The following is a 14972-nucleotide window of genomic DNA, read 5'->3' as shown; positions in this document are numbered from 1 at the left end:
TCCCTTCCGACACAAACAATTCCATGATTCTTTGATAGTGTCAGGTTCCTCTAGAGATTAGACCTTCACTTCCCATTTTTGTTTCTCTTGTGTTTCAGTAATATTTCAACAAACATGCTAACTTGTCCCAAAGAAATGTTTATAAACTTGGGATTTCTGATGGGAGAAACAAGAAGGGGATTAAAACATCAGTTTAAAAACAGACCCTCTACAGGAATATTTGGGGCTAATGATATGAGAAATCATTTGAATCTTCTGTGACACTGGTAGGAAAAATAAAAGGACGCTGAGGACAACTTGAGATTCACTGTATGATTTAAACTGATCTTTTATGAAGCAGTAAAAGAGCAACAGTATCATTTCAGCTTCCTTGCCCTTTATCTCCTACAATCCATTTTCACTGGATCTTTGCCTAATGGGATTGTACCTTAGGAGACAAGATGGACTGTAAGCTTGGGCTGAGAGGTTTTCACTTCTCTTATCTCTCAACATTTTAGATCACTTTTTGGGGCATACATGTGATCCCAAGTCCTCTCCCACACGGCAGAATTCCTGCAGAACAAGACTGTGCAATTAATCCTTTCTTTGTATGCGACCATCTGGGAGATGAGCAGATGTAGACACTGATCCGTTGGTTGCCAGGCTTAAAACATTGTGAAGAAGCAGGTGGTCAGCAGAAATTAAGAAGACAGACCAGACAACTTACAAAATCATGCATTTGTACATGGGAATGGTGGTATGTACATTATGAGGGCTGCCAGTAGCACAGGAATTCTGGCTCCATGTGTGAGTTAGAGCTTTTCACAGCTCTAATCAGCTGAACTGCCTTGCCTAACTGCATGAAGACTTACACCCATGTTTTGGCTTTCAATAATGATTTATCTCTGTATTTCCATCTCTTCTGTCTGTATTTTTTTTCAGTCTTAGACCATCCTCTACTCCATTTCTTCACAAGCTTGGATTTATGCTTGACTTCTTATCCTAGTAAAAAGTAAGGGCCTTCACTGAAACCATGGCAGAAAATATAAGCAAGATATTCCTCCTCACCTAGGTATCTTTGACCATGCAGTACGCTGTGCCCAAGTTCAGTTCAAATACTTGTCTTTACTAGCTTCAGTGTGTGAATATACCACATTCAGTACAATATTATTATTATTGTGACAGTAGTGCACAGTGAGACAGTGCAATAGCACAGCATTACTCCCTGTGCATACATTTACACACTTTTTTTTGCTGATACATGTTTATATGAAACTCAAGTTTCAGTAGGGGCAAAGGCTTTATGAAGAGGCCTGAACAGTACTTGTAATGAATAAAGTTTGTTTATGGTTCAGTAAAGTAAGAAGATGAGTGCTTCTAGCCTGCTGAAGGGACATCAGTGTTTCCAGAGAAGGGAAAGGAAACAAATGCACTGAAAAGCAAACACTAAAACTAAGTCCTTGACCAGAGCTGAAGATAATAGCTACTGCCTATTAGCTGGGTACTGGGAAAGGCAAAAAGGCCTTCTGTACTTCAACATGGGATAAGTAGATTAAATGTGCTCTCTTTTCTGTCACCTTTGTAACAGAGTGGTTTATTTTGGCTCTGTATATAAACACTCCCATTTGCTTAGGCTGATTTTTGCTTAAAGTGATGTAAAGAAAGCAGACTAACATCAAGGATAGGGGCTGTGAACATTCAAATGGGACACTGGAGTGCCTCTGCATTTACCAACACTCCAGTACACATTAGCAGGGCAAGAGGAGAACAATAAGATATGTCTCTGCCTCTGGAAAGCTGGCAACATGGGAGTCTGAGAGAATTAAATGGTTTTAGCCATGTGTTAGCCAGGAAAGTACTTCTGGCTTGTGACAAGGAAGTGGCAAGCTTTTTTTGTGACCATCTCACTACACAGTTACTCTGAAAGTGTCCTTCCGTGGTCAAACTATCAAGGAAAATGTGGGGGGAATGAGGATATGTAGAGGAAATACTTATTCCAAGTATTGAATACCTACAGGTATTGAACAGTAGGTCAGTAGAGCATCCTCATAATTATTTATCATCTACTGTATTGTCAAATTTTTGCCTGTCCCAAATAATTAGACCAATAAACAAATTGCACAGGTAATCAGAATTACCCATCACTCTATATGGAACATTGCTGAGGAAAGAGCTTGCAAATAAAACAATTACATTCAAGCAACAAAAATTGAGCATGAAAACTTTTAGTAAATCTGATTGCCCTCCTACCCCGTTCTACTTTCTGCTTTACCATGTTCCCTCCCCCACAACTAAGGACATTTAAAAAATCATTAGGATACCTTTGAACTTGTGGAAGACGGCCCATAGCTCAGCGATGTCAGTGGCAAATGTTATGTCTGTGTCAAGGACAATGACTCTCTCAAGATTGGAAGGTAGAGTCTTGGTTAGAACCAACTTCATCAGCCCGTAAATCCCAGAGTAGTGTTTGTTGGGGATCCATGACACTTCCGACTAACAGGAAATGGAAAGTGGGAAAGAGGAAGGAAAAATAATCTTCATTAGATAGATTATAATAATTCATAATTTATAATTACAATTCCATTGTAATAATGGAAGATCTCTGAATACCAACAATAAAGAACCATAAAATGCCAGGTGGAAACAGTCATCTAAAATCTTGCTTTTAAATCAACATCAGAAGTTCTGAAATATGCTTCTAACATAAGTTTCTGAAGGCTGAAACAAAACTGTTTTTTGAAGTAATTGCTTCACAGAATATAATTAAAATTATATGAGCCTTTCCAACCTGGTTCAATTCATTCTGAGACATCCACATATTCTGATAAAATTGAAACATATATTTAATCCAAAACTCCAGGTGTATTATACATAACTTTCATTTTCAAACAGAAAAAAAAAAGTGTTTGCCATTCCCAGATTTTTAAAGTAGAATTAACAAACATATTTTTTCCTTTTATTTTCCATTTAAATTTTACAGACTTGACAGTCAGAATTTCAAAATTCTTCTCAATTAGAAAAATGAGCATGAAAATTGCAAAAGAAAATGTTTATTGACAACCTTTAACTTACACGTACTGACATCATACAGACATGCCCCAAAGTGGAGAAAGTAGAACAGCTGTAGCCATATTTTTTGGTTTTTACATATCAAGGGGACAAACTCAAACATTTACATTTCTTCAACGAGGGCTAAACAAAGTATTTTTGCAGCTTCCAAAGTAAGTTGGGACACTAAATTCAGTATTTCGTTGTGCTGCCTTCACTAGGATGTTCAATGACCTACACGTTATATTCTTCCTGTGAAACTCAAGTTCTCAAATACCAAAAGTCATTGCTGGAAGTGTTTTAGAAGTTTTGGAAAAGTTGTTCCTATTGTCCTGTTTGAAACTGCCCTTGTTTAGTGTCTTAAAGGGCATGCATTAAAATCCCTAGGTTTTTACTAAGTTTTCTTGAGCGGTGTTCCCATTAACTTAAATTCATGTTTTGACTTTAGGGGACCTGAGTGAGACAGATTTGAGCATTTAGCCCGGCATATTATAGTTTAGAGAAGGTTGGCAGAAACAAAGTGCCCTAGTAAAACTCAGAAGATTTATTCTGTTGTTTAACTGTCTCATATCTATTCACTGGCATTGTGAAGTTTATTATGTGAAACAGCTTTTGCACACATGTCATTTCCTCCAAACTCCTTCATAAAATTATTCCCATAACAGAATGGATTCCTAAATTTTATTTGGAAGTTGGAAGAGTAGTTGAAGAAAGGTTAACATAGATGCTTAAAGTGCATTTCTTTTTAAATATAAAGTGACAAGGCTTCTGGCAATGTAAGTTGACTCGTTCTTTTCCCTTCGACTTTCTTCTGTATTCTCATAATTCCTGCACCAGGGCAGAATCTTCCCTCACTAAGTTCATTAAAAAGATCGAGGATACTAAAGCAAACTATTAAGGAGAAAAGTAACATTTGAAGGGGAAAGGCGGGAAAAGCAGATTATCTTTAAACAACCCCAAAACAGGAAGTGTGATTTTATTTTTGTTTTGTTTTTGAAAAGTATCTCATCAGTCCATCATCAGCCATCATTCTTATTTCATTCTTTCTTGCTTTCTCTCTCTTTAATTTGTATGGTCCTTAAAAGAGAAATCTAGTTTGTCTCCCTGATATATGCCAATATCACTAGGAATATAAATATGAAGCTCTGCTCCCCAGAATTGTTCTGTGTGTGTGTTAACAGAGAAAATTTCAAATCCACACCCTCAAAACTCTAGATATTTGTGAATCCAGACCTCTCTCAACATGATGTCCCTATGAATGGACCATCACATCTAAATGTCAGCACAGCAGTATTTATCCTGCTTCCTCAAACTCTGCACATCATCCTGAATCTGCCACTTGGAAGTCCTTGTGCTAGACCAGCCAGGAAGATCAGCTCTCTAGTCATACTGACATAATGCAGGAGTTAATGTAATTTTAGAGACTTGAGCTTTCTTTTATTATAACCCATCCCTATGTTATTAATTTTGGATGGCATGTCCCTCATTTAATTAGTCCAAATGCAATATTGCTCCAGAACTCCTAATATACTTATGCAAATAAGCCTAATATGGCAGGGGTTCAGATGTTTCATGGATAACCTGAGACAAGCAGGGAAGGGAAAAGGCAGATTGAAAAGAATCACCTTGAAGGAGCTGTTACTTGCTTTGTCTTGGAGATTCCCAGAATCTAACACCACTACAAGCTTGCCATCCTGAAGCCTGGTGTCCAAAAGGGTCGCTTTTGAAAATGAAAGGAGCAGTCCCTATTCCAAATGGTCCACAGTGTTTGATATGAGTCTGTGTTGAACCTTGACCTGTTAATAGGTGAACCCTATCTGAAATTTTCTCTCCCCTGATGCAGTGTTGACTAAGATATAAACAGGACTGTTAATTAGACCGTGGCATAATTTCTTCATGGCTTTGCTATTCATGAATAATATAACCATTCCAAATTCATGCCAATAAAAACTTGTTACTCTACACAAAAGTACTGTAAAGGCTCATTCTCTATGTATACCACATATAGTCTAACACCCCCCACAAGATAATACAAGAACATTATTGTTGAATAGGTTCTCAGTAGTTAACAAGTGACAGTTTGAGATGGCTAAGGCAACTGATGCACAAAATCCTGCAAAATCCTGCAAGCTGCCTTCTTTGATATAACTGTTAAGATTTAGCCATTTCCTTTACCTAAAAATTATCAAAATATTTTCTGTAGGTCTTAATATATTTGTTCTCTACATAGTTAAAATGTTAAAATGGCCCATATAGGGAATGTTTGTGAATCATTTGCTTTACAAACAAGATCAGAGTTGCTTTCTGAGAACAAACATTCCTAGAAGATATGGCAGGAACAGAAAAAAATAGAGTTAGTAAAAGAGTAAACTGACACAAAATAACGTGACATACTTTGCCATTTGTATAATTCGCACTTCAGTATAAATAGCGCAGTTTGGAGTTTTACCTCAGATCCTTAGCTCTCAAAATCTGGATTTTTGTTCATAAGAGGAGAGTAGAGAAAAGCATTTAGCTGGTGCTGACAATGATTCTTTTTTTTTTTTTTTCTTTTAGTAAGCTAAGTGAAAAAAACACCTTACTAAAGACCTTTCATCAAATCAGCTTTATTCTTTCTATTACTGGAGACTGAAAATAAACTAAATTATCCACATTATTCAGTCTTTCTGGCTATGAATACAAAAACTACATGCCCATGAGTCTGCTTATTACACAACTGATTACCTTAGTATACATGTATACCTGAGAAGTGGCAACAAGAGTTTCCATATGTGGTGATGCTTTGCCAGCACGTTGTCTGCTCAGACCATCTCTGGGAAAAGCTGGATAAAATATTGAGGCTGTACACAGCCTAACTCAGCTGTCTCATAGTTGCTATAGCTGTGTAAGTGCTGATTAGAGTAAGCAGAGGTGCCATTTTTAAGGAAAAAAGTCTAATACATATGGCTTAAAAATAGAAACAAGCCTCCCCGTTTCTGTGAATTGAGAAAGGGGCAAAGGGTGAGTCCCCTGTGAATGATTTATATGGAAACTGCATTCAAAGGCTTTAGGTATTTTTACTCTTAAATTCACCTGTTGACCACAAGTTTAGATCAAAAACCATTACTCTTCATCACAAATATATTCAGCTGGAGTTTTTGGACTCTTGTACTGTACTTCTCTAGGGAACTTTGTGATGTTTTTTTCTTAAATGTACTTTTTTTTCCCCCCAGAAACAGGTGATGGAGGTAATTTATCCAGGCTTCCCAGATGAATACATATTGCAATGAAATCTCTACATGGATAGGTATCTTGAGCATTTTTGAAAGGGATGGAAGCTTGTAGACTTAGCAGAGAGCAGTGTGGAAAACACTACCAACATGAACAGAATGAGAGGGAACAGTGATCAATGGGCAAGGACAAAGAATTTAGGGGTGCCTGTATGGTATCACATTGAAAGTACACGGAGCTCAGTAGCCAGACTCTAACAGTGGACAATGGCAGGTGTCTACTGAAGAACATAAAAACAGGGAAATTCTACAGTGGTACCTCACCCATAAATACTCCCATCATCTGGAAATTTGCACCAATTTTAGAAATAGACTAGCATAAACTAGACTAGACTAGACTAGACTAGAATAGAATAGAATAGTTCAATTGAAAGGGACTTGAAAGATCATCAAATCCAACTGCCTGACCATGTCAGGGCTAACAATTCTGAGCTAGAGGTAGAATTTTTGTGACTTACAGCTTTTCATGGATGTTTCATTTGAGTTTTTGACGCCTTGTAAATATTAATGAACCACAACATCCTACAGTAAAGAGTTCCACAGCTTATTTTTAACTCTTGTCTGGATTCAGCTATCTACCAATTCAGTTTGTCTGTGTATTTGGTTTATGTGGCAAGGATTTGGTAGCATGGAGGCTGCAGGGGTGGCCTCTGTGAGCAGAGCCCAGCAGCTGCTCCATGTCAGATCAGAGCCAGCTCCAGTCGGCTCCAAAAGAGACCCACTGCTGGACAGAGCCAAGCCAGGGGAGGGATGCTGGTTGGGTCTCTGGGAAAGCACAAGAAGAAAAGATCTGTGCAGCAGCAGCTGGGAGAGAGGACTGATAACCTGCAGCTCTTGAGGTAAGTGCAGCAGGAGGGCAGGAGGTGCTCAAGGCATGCAGCAGCAGTTCTCCTGCAGCCAGTGGAGAGGCCCCTGGTGGAGCAGGCTGTCCCCCTGCAGCCCATGGGTCCCACATGGAGCAGATGTCCACTCTGCAGCCCATGGAGGAGCACATGTGGAGCAGGTGGATGTGGCCTCGAGGAAGCTGAGGCCCATGGAGAGCCCCTGCAGGAGCAGGCCCTGGGCCGGAGCTGCAGCCAGTGGAAAGGAGCCCATGCAGGAGCAGGGGGTCTGGAGGGAGCTGCTGCTCACCTGTGGGGGACCCGTGCTGGAGCAGTTTGCTCCTGGGGGACGGATGGACCCCGTGGTGCGGAGCCGTGTGGGAGCAGTGCTTGGAGAGCTGCTGCCTGTGGGCAGCCCCTGCAGGCTCAGTTCGGGAAGGATGGCATCCTGTAGGAGGGACCCCACGGGGAGCAGGGGCAGAGAGGGACTGTGAAGGAGTGGTGGGGATGAAGCATCAGTCCCTGATGCTTCAGCCCCAATTCCCTGTTCCCCTGCACCACTTGAGGGGAGGAGGTAGAAGAGAGTGGATACAGGGAAGGTGTTTTTAGTTTGCTTTTCATTTCTCACTGCTCCAGTCTGCTAGTTATGGGCAATAAATTATATTAATCTCCCTATGTTGATCCTGTTTTGCCTGTGACAGTAATAGGTGAGTGATCTGCCTGTCCTTAACTCAACCTTTGAGCCCTTTCCATCATATTTTCTCCCCATTCTTCTTTGAGAGGAGAAGTGAGAGAGTGGTGGTGGAGCTCAGCTGCCCAGCAGGGTGAAGCCACCACAGCCTGTCATTCTTTTTCACAGAACTATCACAAGAGCCAATCTGTTTCCTGGAGTGGTTATGGATAATTCAGAGCCCATCCCTGTACGCATAAAGTTAGGATTCTTAATCTCATATATTTTACTCCGCTTTTACTAACAGCTGCCACCTGATCCTCCCTGTGATAAATATGAAAAAAATAGCATAGAAAGAAGAGTGTGAAAAATAGGATGCAGGGATGTGTTGCCAGTCATGAGCATGAGTGTGAAAAAGAATGGGGCAAGTTACATGAGGAAAAAAATGTACTTCAAAGTTTTGTGCCACCATAGGACACAGTTTTGTATTTACCCAATTAATTAAATTTAAATGCTATTATATTCCTCTTTATATGTCATGCTCCTAAAAGTCATGAGTCTTACAGGCAAAGGTACTTTGTTTTCAAATACGATTTTGCTGCACTCATTCTTCTCTTTGCAACATAAATGAAACTATGGTAAGAGCAATAAGGTGAAGCATGAGAAAAGAGACAGTGCAATTTGCAGCCTTACCATAGTGTTGGGTTATATATACACAGACTGGAACACAAAAACAGTACTTAGCATAGAAGCAGATATTCTGTGGGACTGTACAAATTTATCTCATCACTTAATATCTTCTCCTAAATACCGGAGGTTAACAGAAAACTTAACAACTTTGCTTTCTATTTTCTTCTTGGATTGGGAGGGGGTACATAATAGTACCAGGAAACAAAGCACTCAGAGTTTTAGCTAACCAACCACATAAACTTGAGTTTGCATTTCCTTTCCAAATGCAGCCTTTGTCCAGTTTAACAGATCTGACTACCTCCCTACCAGAAAAAAATAAAAAAAAATCTATCCTGACTTTTACTGATGAATAGGTTGCTGTCCATACAACTTCCTCTTGTCTGTTAAATAATATTTGTCCATTTTCTTAGCAGAATTCCTCCCTATCTCAAAGAATATAGCACTGTAGCACCCCCTGAGCTACAGAAAATGTATCCTGTTCAGAGTGATAAGATGGGGGAAGTTTGTCTGAGAAAGTATTTTCCCTGGCAGCATGTCCTCTGGACACTCTACACTGGAAAAATGCAACCTTCAATACCACATTGATTTTCTCATTGCATTCCCTGAATCTTCCTTCATATGCCTGGAAAATAAATAAATCAAAATAATCCTCAGCAATGACATAATATCCCCATACCTGCTCCAAATAAAAGACACCCCTTCTGCTCAGCTGACTTCACAAAAACACCACTAAGGCCAGTAACTTGCAAGAGCCTGAAAATCAGACTGGCTGGGTTGATACCTGGAGGCAGAAGCTTCTGTCTGCATGTACCTCTCTTAGGGAAGGATTAAGAAATGGGATCAAATAGACCCAAATCCCACTGCCACCCCAACTTAATGGCTGCAGATTCACTAAGTTGAGGGAACACTGAGTAGCAAGTAGGAGGCAGAAACAAAAGGATGAGGGAAGTCGCAAGGGGAAACTGCCTCCCTAGAACTTTCATGCCAGGTTTTTCTATAAAAAGGATCTGGCATCTAGAATACATAGGTTCAAATGAAGAGAAATGTAATTAATGACCTGCTGGAAACTTGAATTTCCAAAAGTTTTCAGCACCTATTTGCTCTCAAAAACTTCAACAAGGGTACCATGTTCTTGAAGATTACATCAGATGATAAAGTTAATTCAGGATCTTAAGAAAAGCAAAGCAAAATAGATGAAAACATCCACACCGCAGCACAATAAAAACAGTGTTGTAGATTTGCACAAATATTCTGAATGGTGTTGGACAATGATCTGAAAACTAGTGCAAGTTACTTGGGGCAAGAACTTGCTACAAGTTGGAGGGTTCCTTGTGAAGGAAGACCAACCAAATTCTTTGGTAATTGCTGGCTTCTGGCAGCCCTTATAAATGGCCCAAGTATGGGAAACAGCCCTGGAAATTCTGATGTGTGAATCAGTTAACAATAACAACTGTTATTTCCTCAGATTGGGTAAATAACTTCCTAGACACAGTAGATAACTTGTTGTCATAGCTTTTTCATTACTCGTTTAGTGCTTTGCTGCTGCTATGAACGCTAGAAGTAGCGAGATAAAATTGTTATTTTTTTCAAAGCATGTGACCTCTATTTAAGACAAAGCTGAAAGAACTGTAGTTTTCAGGTAGTTTCTCAGCTGGAGAAAAATACTGTCACCATTTTAATGACCATCATTTTAGTAAGTTTTTTTGCAATACAAAGAATAAAAAGGGGAGGAAAAAAACATATCGCTGGCACAGGACAGGAATTTTTCTTGATGTCAGTCATTCATCACTGTTTTTCAGTTTCAAACAAGGAGAATTTCATCCTGCTGCAATTTTTTCCCATGCCCCTTCTCACATTCATGAAAACAGAGTCACAATTCCAGCAACGCTAGCACAGATCAGGGTTAGTTTCAGGATAATCTTTCCTATTTCACACTGGCTGTGCCTCCCATCTAAACTCTTGACAGGGTCATCTGGCTGATCCCTTTTATTACTCTCTTGCTTTAGCAGAGTAAGAACAATCTGTTGTTGCTGAGACTGGGTTAATGCAATCTTTGAGAAAGAAGCAGATCAGGGGGTTAAAAATAAGTATAGGTAACATTCATACCTATGTCTGTCTTTAGCATACTGTATTTTCACAGGTAATAACAATAATATCAACAAAAAAGAGTCAAAAGAGAGAGAGATCAATTCTGACTGAGTAGAGAGCCCATGAGGAGAAGGTGATGATCACCTGTAATAGTTTCCTCACGAGGAATGCCGAAAGGAAGCTCTTTACATGTCATCTTTATGGGAAGAAAAAGACACCACAACATAACAAAACATAACAACACAAAACAAACAAAAATAAAACCAAGCCTTTGCTCCCTGCCTGTCATTTATTTAGTAAACATAAACGGAAGAGCCTGATTCCTGACTTAAATGAAAACAGAGTATTCTCTTCATGTTTGCTGGAGAACATATAACTTTGACCTTGAATTTAGTTTTTCCTAGGTGATTCACAGGTTTCAGTTATACTGATATTCCCTCCCCCACAACAGGTCCTTACTATTTATATGAATGGTTGCCAAGGAAACCAGGAACCCAGCAAAGCCGTGTAACTTTTCTAGATTTAGAATTTCTTATGCCTGGGTACTTGGAAAAATAATAATAATTTTATAAGAGAACTGTAAGAGGATGGGAATTTATACATTTATGCTAAAATTGTTTTTCTATTTCTGCTGGCCTTGACTGCCGTTGTTCTTACTCATCATAGAAGCACTGGTGACTTTAATAGAATTGCGCCTCATCTCTTGCTTTATGAACAGATGATATCTTCCACACATACATGCAACAAGTCTGGATACAAATAGCAGTGAGCAAAAAGGTTGAGATAGAAACAGATGATTGTCTGAACCTCTGGGTCCTGGATAATGTAGAGCAAATGCAGAAACCGTGGAGCAAGCCACAACTGGAAAGGAAGGTTAGGCACTAAGGGGGCAGAACAAATAAAACCTTCCAAATCAACATCAGCATACAGCAGAGGAGAATGACTGCAAATTAATTCTCATCTATGTAGCAAAGGCTCCTCCCCAGTAAGGCTTTGGCTGGCTTTCCTCCATCAGGTTTCCATCCCTCCCTCCTTGTTTAACCCCACCAAACTCAAATGGCCATTTTCCATTTGGCTATAAATCAGTTATTCTCTTTACCCTCACTGAGACATTTTTAGTTTTCTCCACTGTTTCATGCTGTCTCCAAAATGCTGGGTGTCCTTTCTGCTCTTCTCTATTCCTTTGTGCAAGATGAGATTGGAGAACTGAAAAGACAAGACTGGCCAGTCCCATTTAATGGTTTTTCTTGTTCCTCTGGGGACTTTGGCATCAATTTCCAATTTCTACTGTTTTCTTAGTGTTGCAATCAAGGGTGGAGGATCTACAATAGTCAGAGCACCCTGAGAGACATCAGTGAGAATAAACCAAACACCAGCTTCCCAGTTCTGCTTCTCCAGCAGAGGCAACAGTACAAGTCGTCCCTAGAAAATAACATAAACATTTTTTTTTTAACCTTTCTGTCAGTTAACGGGTGAAAAGAGAAACACATGAGCTGGACTAGACAAAACAGCAAGAAATCAGAGCTTTCTGCTAAAAGTTGTGTGATAAGAAGATGCAGCCAGAATTTGGTCAAAAGTCAAAAGCAACTGATGGCTGCCCTTTTCGGTTCACCTGTATGGAAAGATAAGAAAGATCAACTGGATGGTTTAATTCAACATGAAATCAATCAACAAGCTCTTTGTACTGTTCCAGCGAGGAAGATACAATCCATGAAAATATTATTGTTGCCAACTTTTTAATATTAGTAACTATGCAAATACATGCACATTAGCAGCAGCCATTATGTGTTTTGGCAAATTTCCATGCAGCTCTTGGGGTTAAGGTCCAGAGGCATCCAATCTGTAGTTTGAGTGATGGCATGGTGCTAAACAGGTGCCATTAAGATGCAGTGACCAGGATAAAAAGCAACACCATCTCCTGCATAAACATGTTATGCTGGATAGCCTCTGTTCAATGACAAAAATAAGGTAAGTGGGATTTTTCTTTCCTATTAGATTTTGGAAAGAGTACTATTTTTAGGATGATTAAAGAAGGTGGCAGAATAGGTATAGTCATTATTAATAACCTGCAATATCTGTTAGGAAACTGCAGGTCTAACATATTATAATGTGAAAAAAAAATGTTGAGGAAAGCACTTCTCATCCTTTTAAGACTAAAAGATCTAGTCTAGTTTGTATCCAACACAAAACAGAAGGTATTGCAATGCAATTGTTGGAGTTGCAGAAGATGATCTGTGGAAGGGATGTGGGACTGCAGCTTCCATAAGACCTCTGACATCCTAATATGATATCAAAATGTGGCATATAAACATAAAATAAAACAAAAATAAACATTAATTTCTCTATTCAGAAGGAGGTCACTAGCCATTACCCAGCATCTCATCAGTAAAATCACCTCTCTACAGACCTAAACTTCTTTTCTACCATTTCTACATTCAGGGCTGAAGATACTTCAACAGCTGAAAATGTTGCACCAAGAAAGAGTCCCATTAGTGGGTGGAACACACATTCTGCTGATGGGATAAATGACACATCCCATAAGGCATTATCTCTTCTCTTATTTTCATCAAAATCAAAGAATTAGCAGGAAAACAAATGGTCTTCTATCCTGCAGGGCTAGAGGCCAGGTGAGTGGGAACTTCTTGTATTGCAATTATTGTGCAAGATGATAAAAATTGCATGGAACAATGTTCTTTTCTCCAATGGTAAATATTACAATAGATCAAAACTCCTGGAAACTAAAAAGCTCCTGGAATGCATCTGGGATAAAAAGGATAAAAAAGGATAAAATGTATTACAATTATGAACAAGCAAAACTGACAATAACCTAGTATAAGAAGCACTAAAGCATCAGGGAAACAAAGTATTTTTTTCTTTGTTAGTAGAAAGAGATAAGATGTCTCTCAAACAATACAGAACTAACTTGAGAAACACTACGAAGAAAATAAAGATGTAATTGGGAAAGTTGGGCTCCACCAAAGCAAGAAATTCTGAGCTTGATATTCATGACCCCAGCTTAGCTGCTTGCCTAGGTTCTGGTTAAATCCTGGTCAGATGCTTCAGATAACTGTGAATCTGCATGACCGGCATTTTAAGGATGTATACATGTAGCAGCCACATGTTTCTTACATTTCTTTAAACTTTTGGAGTGAGGACTAAGGCCACTGGTGTCATCCTAACTCCATGTAATCTTGCAGTTTCACCTTAAGGACTATCAGATAAAAATGCAGTCAGATACACAGGTCAACACAGATCCTAAATGGCTGATTAAAACAATACATCTGGAACCGTTTTATAAAGGCTTTCATCTAAATTAGATAAAAACTGTGGAATCCATTCAACTGTGAAAAGGGTCAAACCTGAAGTAATGGAATGGTATATGAGAAAATTATCAGGAGATCAAAACATTGCTGAGTTTTCATCCTCAAAATGCTGCTGAGTTTTCATCCTTGCTGAAAGGGTGAGACCTAGACACCAACATCTCACCCCAAAAACCTATTCTTAAGCAAGATGAAGTCAGTTTGATCTGAAAAGCAATATATCCATTAACAGGAATGAAATTTCATGGTTTAGGAATTCAAACTTTCTCATATCAAGTTGACTCCAAAAGAGTTGTCATCAATGTCATCTAATTACTGACCTCATTACAAATTCCCCCTTTGAAGCAAGTACTTAAGCACCAAATCAATCTGAATGTCTTTACCCAGGCTGAGACAGTCAGAGAAGACCTATGACAGGAGTGACTTCACTGTGCACTGATGTTATATGTTAGACACACAGCATGGCTTGTAATTGCCAGAGTCGGGAAAAAGTGTCATATGAAGAGGTTTGGCTGGGTGATGTGAACACTGTTTTTCACCACAAGAGCTGCTATTCTTGCCCTAGTCATTCAGAAAATTTTCTACCTACACTACCCCTACTTGGCCACCCAACAGGAAGGAGCTCGCATGTGAGCTATTTTCCAATGTTTCTCTGAATTTCAGATGTGTTTCAGAAACAAGTTAAAGCTAAGCACTTTACAAATGATGAATTCTAGCAATTCCAACTCCCTGGTGGTGAATTGAGGATACTCTTGGAGTCTTTCCAGACTGTTATCTTTATTTATTTTTCAGCTTATCAATCAGACATACAAATGTAAACACTTCATTTCTTTGTTAATCTAACAGCAAGAATCAAAACATTTCTATAAGATACTGGAATCAATACCTATCTTGCATAGGAATGCCTTGAACTCTGACTGCTGTTCTCCTATCAATAATCAAATGCCCTATGACAGGGAGGGATCCCTATGAGCAGGTGAAAAGCCATTAAGATCTAAGACCATACTCATTATATGTCTTCACAGCTTCTTACCTGCGAGTGCCAAGAAAAGAAATTGTCCTGGAACACAGGATGACCATTAGCTTT

At 39.1% G+C, this 14972-nt stretch overlaps 1 protein-coding gene across 2 annotated transcripts in view; it reads right to left on the bottom strand.

Moving 5' to 3' along the window:
- The window catches only part of LARGE1 (LARGE xylosyl- and glucuronyltransferase 1), a 285774-nt gene that overhangs the window by 104306 nt on the left and 166496 nt on the right, over positions 1–14972 (bottom strand). For both annotated transcript variants that reach the window (XM_038180825.2, XM_027449977.3), the window contains one exon: positions 2301–2472. In XM_038180825.2, coding sequence (XP_038036753.1) covers positions 2301–2472 — 172 coding nt within the window. The remainder of the gene's footprint in view (positions 1–2300; positions 2473–14972) is intronic.

The sequence above is a fragment of the Anas platyrhynchos genome, chromosome 1 (genome assembly GCF_047663525.1).
Source record: "Anas platyrhynchos isolate ZD024472 breed Pekin duck chromosome 1, IASCAAS_PekinDuck_T2T, whole genome shotgun sequence".
Classification (NCBI taxonomy): domain Eukaryota; kingdom Metazoa; phylum Chordata; class Aves; order Anseriformes; family Anatidae; genus Anas; species Anas platyrhynchos.
Note: the sequence above shows the minus strand (reverse complement) of the source record. Positions and strands in the feature narration are given on the sequence as shown.